We start from the raw sequence: 6334 nt of genomic DNA, 5'->3' as shown, positions 1-6334 counted from the left end.
ACATCGGGTACTCGAGAGAAATCGAAAGGCTCTTTCCTCCCTTTTAATCTCGATCGGGCTGAGTCACAAACGGTGGAAAACCACATGAGCACCAATCGGTACTACTCCCTCATGGCTCGGGAAAACTTTGTGGAAAATGAGCTTGAGGACATGGGTGTGTGGGAAGCATACAATCCCCCCAACGGTGTCGATGTTGGAAACGCCCCTAGACCCCCAAATTTGTCGGAGGTTTGATGGGGATGAGTTCGAGGATTGCGATACCATTGAGGTGGAGCGGACGCCGAGCAAAAATGCCGAGGATACCACCATGTCAATCACGAACCGCCAGGTACGAACCTCCACTGTTAACTATGTCTTTCAATCTCATGTTTAGGAACGTTAGGGGGATTGCGAATGTGCCCACCCAAAACGTTCTAAAAAGATTAATTAAGTCTCATAATATTAATTTTCTTGCATTAATGGAACCACTAACGGCTCCCGACCCGGAGAAGTTCTCCAAGACCTTGGGGCTCGTCTTCCAAGGATCAAATCTGAATGGAAAGATATGGGTGTTTGCTGAAGAAGGCACAAGATTCTGTGCTGAATGCGACACGGATCAAGTTCTTCATGGCCGGGTCGAGTCCCCTCGCCTTGTGGGACACATTGGCATTCAGCGGTTTATGCTAAATGCACAAGGGGCGAAAGGATCCATTTGTGGGACAAAATGAGGGAAAGTGCATTGGCTACTGAAGGCTCGCCTTGGATCATTGGGGGAGACTTCAACACCATTCTTTCGACGGGCGATAGAGTTGGTAGTGACACTAACCGACAAGCTGAAATGGTGGACTTTGCGGAGGCTATTGAAGATTGCAGAGTTCTTGATCCGGGGTTCGATGGCTCGGAATTTACATGGGCCAAGAATGGCCTTTTCGAGAGGCTCGATAGAGTGTTAGTGAATGAACCTTGGGCACAATGCTTTGAAGCGACTAGAGTAACAAACTTACCTTGGGTTTCATCGGACCATGGCCCCGTGTTGGTCCGGTGCAGAACCCCACGTACCCACACTGAGGGCAGGCCGTTCCGTTTTCAAAATATGTGGGTTAGGCACGATGGTTTTGCTGATTTGGTTCGGGGTGACTGGAGCCAACCGACCGAGGCTGGAGGACTTCTCAATCTTCAGATTAAGCTTGGCCGAGTTAAGAAAACCCTTAAGGAGTGGAATAAGGCTGTCTTCGGGAACATTCATGACAACATTAGGGAAATGGAGGAAAAAATCGCGATGGCCCAAGCAGAATTTGAGGAGAGGCCTTCCCCGGATAACAGGGCAGAAGTTAACCGTAGCATTGCCATGTATATCCGTCTTCTCAAGATGGAGGAGGACTTCTAGAGACAAAAGGCGACCCTTAGATGGCTTGGGGAGGGCGACAAGAACACCAAATTTTATCAAAGCTGGGTCAAACAAAAGAGATTAAGGATGCGCATCTACAAGATCAATGTGGGGGGAGAGAACTCACGGAGGAATTGGAGATCAGGAACTCTGCCGTGGATTTCTTCCAAATCCTCCTTGCCCCGGGACCCCTCTCTCTCCTGGAGCCAGATTTGGGCTTGATTCAGCGCCTCTCACCTTCTCCTGAAGTGGATGCCCTACCGAATCCACCAAGCGCAGAGGAAGTGAAAAAGCCGTATTTGACATCTCCGGAGATAGCGCCCCTGGACCGGATGGTTTCACAGCCACCTTCTATCAATCTTGCTGGGATACGGTCGGTTTTGATGTTGTGGCCGCTATCCAGCAATTTTTCGAGGGAGCCTACCTACACCGAAGCATCACGGCCACGAGCAGCATCGTACTCATTCCGAAGAAGCTTGGCCAGACTCATGGAGTGATTATCGCCCCATTAGCTTGTGCAATGTTTCAAACAAGATCATCACCAAAAATCCTCACATGGAGATTATCTCCCCCTCTCCCTCAGGTTATTGCGCCAAATTAGAGTGGGTTTGTGAAAGGCCGGCTGCTTAATGATAACGTCCTCTTGGCGCAAGAGATGTTCCATGAACTTCCGAGGAGCGCGCCGGCCCCCAATGTTGCGGTCAAGATTGATATGGCTAAAGCTTACGACAGAGTCCAGTGGCCCCTATTGATCAAGGTCATGGACCGAATGGGCTTCCCCGCCAGATGGATCTCCATGATTGAGAGGTGTGTGGGCTCATGCTGGTTTTCGGTCTTAATTAATGGAGTTCCATCCGGGTTCTTCAAGTCATCTCGCGGCCTTAGACAAGGTGACCCAATTTCACCCTCCTTATTTGTGATTGCTGCGGATTACCTCTCAAGGTCTCTGGATAAACTCATTCGGGAAAGAAGGAGATGATCTTTAAAGCCTCTCGGGGATGCATGGGAGATTAGTCACCTCGCCTATGCCGACGATATTGTAATCTTCACCCAAGCGGCAGAAGTCCCTCTGAGGCAGCTTAGAGCTTGTCTTGATGAATACGCGGGAATCTCCGGACAGCAGATCAATCTTGCAAAGAGTAACTTCTACATTGCCGAAAAACATGAGAGGTGTGCCGGCCTAATCCAGGCCGAAGGGGGATTCACTCGAGGTACCTTCCCTTTCCTTTTTCTCGGTGTCCCTATTTATCGAGGTGTAAAGCGTACAGACATGTTTATGTTCCTTCGGGAAAAGCTTGCCGCGAGGGTCACAAGGTGGACTCACCGCCACCTCTCGTTTGGAGGAGACTCACCCTCATCAAGAGTACGCTCGAAGCGGTGCCACTCCACATCTTCCAAGCCATCGAGCCAACCTCCGGGGCGCTCAAACAATTGGATCAGCAGATGGCTCGGTTCTTCTGGGGATCGACAAGTGAGAGGAAAAAAACACACTGGATCGGTTGGGATCAGATCTGCCTCCCGACGTCCGAAGGAGGGCTCGGAGTTCGAAAAACCAAAGAAGTACTCCGAGCCTTTAGCATTAAGTTATGGTGGAGATTCCGAGAGCAAAGCTCAATCTGGGCTGGGCTAGATATATGATGATAAAATATTGCAAGAAGGTCTCCCCCCTTGCGGCCAACCCCTCCGGGCATAACAGCCCAACTTGGAAAAGACTCATGCGCACAAGAGATCAGGCGAATCCTCACATTCGATGGGTGGTGGGTAAAGGGGAAATCTACTTTTGGGATGACATTTGGGTGGGTGATTCCACTCTTCGGTCCCTTACTTTTGATGATAGAGGCAACCACACTTCCCGGGTCGAAGAATTCCTCAGGGATGGCGAGTGGAATGAAGCCAAGCTCCAACAACTCCATGACCAGGCCGGGCTACCACAACAGGTTATTTCTCAGATCCTCGACACCCCGGTCATTGAAGGGGAGCCAGACACGCCGAGGTGGTCCCTTTCTAAGCCTGGAGAATTTACGCTAGCAAACAACATGGGACACTATCCGCACACATAGACCGAGGATACAAGGGCTCGAAGACATTTGGAGAGCTGGCCTAACCAACTCTATTGCAATCTTCAACTGGCGCCTTCTGTCGAATCGAATCCCGGTTGATTCTAAACTCCAATGGAGGAAGATCGACTTGGCCTCAAAATGCCAAATGCCCAAGGAATCCGAGCACCCGAATCCCTTCAGTACCTCTTCATCCAAGGTCGGGGAGCAACTAGTGTGTTGCGGAATTCGACGGGTGGTTCGGGGGATCGGCACCTCCCCTACGGATTAACGACACCATTACCGGATCGGCTTGAGACCTGGTCGCATCGGATGCAACAACAAGACCCGAAACACCTTTGCGAAGAGTAACGCCATACCTCATCCTGTGGTTCCTTTGGGTGGAGCGAAACAGAAGCCGGCATGAGCAAGTCCAATTCAAACCGTACAATGTGGTGTGGCAAGTTCAGATGTACATTATAGCCAAGCCTTCGAGCGGAAAAGTTTAGAGAGAGAGAGAAGCTCCTCTTCTCTCTAGATTCGCCCACTCTTCCTCCTCCCTTTGAGGGAGGTGAAATGTGATTGTTGCATCCGATACATATGCGTAAGAAGGCCGGTGTGAGCTACCGGAGCAACACGAGGGGGAGTTCGGCCGGGGTGCTTTGGTTCACACGATTGCAGCCCCTCTTCGGCCCGGAGTGAAGTTCCCGCGATGGCACGGCCCAAAACAAATGAAGGGCGGGCACGCGTACAGCCGGAGAAGGCGACAAGCCCTTAAACCGAGTCCGGTATTGAATCTGGTTGGAGGTTAGTCGGGCACGAAGAAGCCCGATGGATTTTGATTATGGTTGATGAACTCGGCGAAATCCATGTATTGGTGCCGGCCGAAAGGTGCGGGGATGGCGCCGAGTTCACGTTCGAGTCAACACGCACTCCCTAACACCCATCTCAAGCCGGGTGCGGGAGACGCCACCATGGCCTCGGCCAGCATGCCTGAGGTCCCGAAAAATGGAGTGAGTCCGTCGGCCCCTAAATCCGGGGTAATGGCCGACCTCTTTAAGGCCAATCCATCAGCCACACCGAAGGGGCCACAACGTAGTGGAGAAGAGGGAGCTGGGGCCGGTCATCAAAACGGCAACTTGTCGGCCAATGGTGCGAGACGGGCTCGGAAACCACAAATGCATGGCGTTCAAGGGGGCTCCCGACCCGAATGGACCGCAAGTGTTCGTGCCCGACAAGATCCAATCTATTGGATTTGCATCAGTCTCAGAAGGAATACCATCAATCCACTTCTCGGGGCTGGAGATCCGGAAGCTTGCCGAAACCTTAGGCACGCCATCATAGGTAAATTCTCACACTCTATCCCGACAGCCGGACAAATTCAAAAGGCTCTCAATAACATGAAATTTCAATGTGGTTTTACTTGGAAATACATTAACGCCAAACACATTCTCATTCAATGTGCTTTGTGGCCGACGGCAACCTAGGCGGTCTCCCCGTCGTCGAACCTCCCGAGGGGGCGCGCGGTCTCCCGGCCAAGGCAACAGTCTTTCGGCCGGTGGTGACATGTGGTGGCTCCCGATAGCATGGTGAAATCCGGGGTTAGTTCTTTAGAGAGAGACGCTCTCCGTTCTCTCTAACAATCTCCCCACCCTCAACAGCTCTTCACGGTGCTCTCTTCGCCGACCAACCCCCTCCACTTCACCCCCACCACTCACAAAGCTCCCGCCTCCGGCCAGCCTTCAAATCCCTCAAAACGGACGCCCTCGTCTTCTCGGTCCCGAGCCACACCCACCAACCTCCGCTCAACTCCCGGTGCGGCTGGTGTCTTGACTCTCCATCAGCCATGCCGGAACACCCCGCAGACCCTGCACCGGGGTCCGAGGAACCCCCGCACCATCTTAGACCAGCAAATGGTTCTCCGGGCGGCCGAGGACCCTCCCACGGTCCAACAAATGAAGTTCGCGTCGGAAGAGGCTGCCTCCAAAGCCTTCCCTCCAAGAAAATGGCCAGGAAAACCTTTAAAACGAAGGTGAAAGAGAGGAAAAGTACCCCAGCCCCTCTCACCAAAGGCGATGGCCGGAAAAAGGTTTTGTTCTCTCTCCTATGCCGGAAGACAAGCAACTCCGGAAGAAGATTGACTTTGGGGCCGAAGGTAGCTCACCGGTTGGAAGCCCAAAATGCAAAACATCCATTTTACCGTCGAGTCCCGGCAGCGACTCGAAGGTGGCTCCACCCGGGATTGAGGTCGCTACCATCACCTATGATGAAGGGGATGAGAGAATCGCCATTGTTCTAGACTCTTGTGACAATGCTGGCGAGATTACATCTCCCGTTCAAATTTCCGGCGAAGTCCATGACGCCGGCGGCGGCCAGCCGACCGTTAAGCGAGTGATGACCGTGCCTGGTACGCCACCCCAACCCCCCTTGCTAGCTCACGTGATGCACAATACCCCATGGTGGAAGGAGTAGTCACCTTGCCAAATATGGATAAAGGTACTAAATCCCTTTTGAAAAGCTGCTTTGTCCCTTACCACCCTTGTTGGCAATGATCCACGGGCTGAACATCGCCAAGGAATTTGGCCTCCCTATTTGGATCGAATCAGACGCCGAACAAGCTATCAAATTGATTAATGGGGCAGGATGGGGACCGGCGCTAGCCCGGGAAGCCATGGCGCATCTGATCCTTCTTAAGCGCCAACTTAAATTCCGTGCCACCTTCATTCACCGGGAGGGAAACAAGGCGGCGGATTTCCTTGCGAGAATGGGACTAGGGAGAGATAGAGGCCAACAAATGCAACAAGACTCGGTGCCGAGAGAGCTTGCGGACCTCGTCCGCATGGATCAAATGGGCCTTTCACATGTTCGTACCCTAGGAAGGGACGGGGACTAGAATTGTTTTCACTTGCTTCTTGTAATTTTGTCGGGAGTA

At 52.3% G+C, this 6334-nt stretch overlaps 1 protein-coding gene across 1 annotated transcript; it reads left to right on the top strand.

The window, feature by feature from the left end:
- Positions 1 to 703: 703 nt before the first annotated feature.
- LOC121776771 lies at positions 704 to 1366 on the top strand. Its single transcript, XM_042173939.1, has one exon. The coding sequence runs from the start codon at positions 704 to 706 to the stop codon at positions 1364 to 1366; it is 663 nt and encodes a 220-aa protein (XP_042029873.1).
- Positions 1367 to 6334: the final 4968 nt, after the last annotated feature.

This window comes from Salvia splendens, chromosome 18, assembly GCF_004379255.2.
Source record: "Salvia splendens isolate huo1 chromosome 18, SspV2, whole genome shotgun sequence".
Taxonomy (NCBI): Eukaryota; Viridiplantae; Streptophyta; class Magnoliopsida; order Lamiales; family Lamiaceae; genus Salvia; species Salvia splendens.
This window is presented reverse-complemented; position numbering and strand designations above follow the sequence as displayed.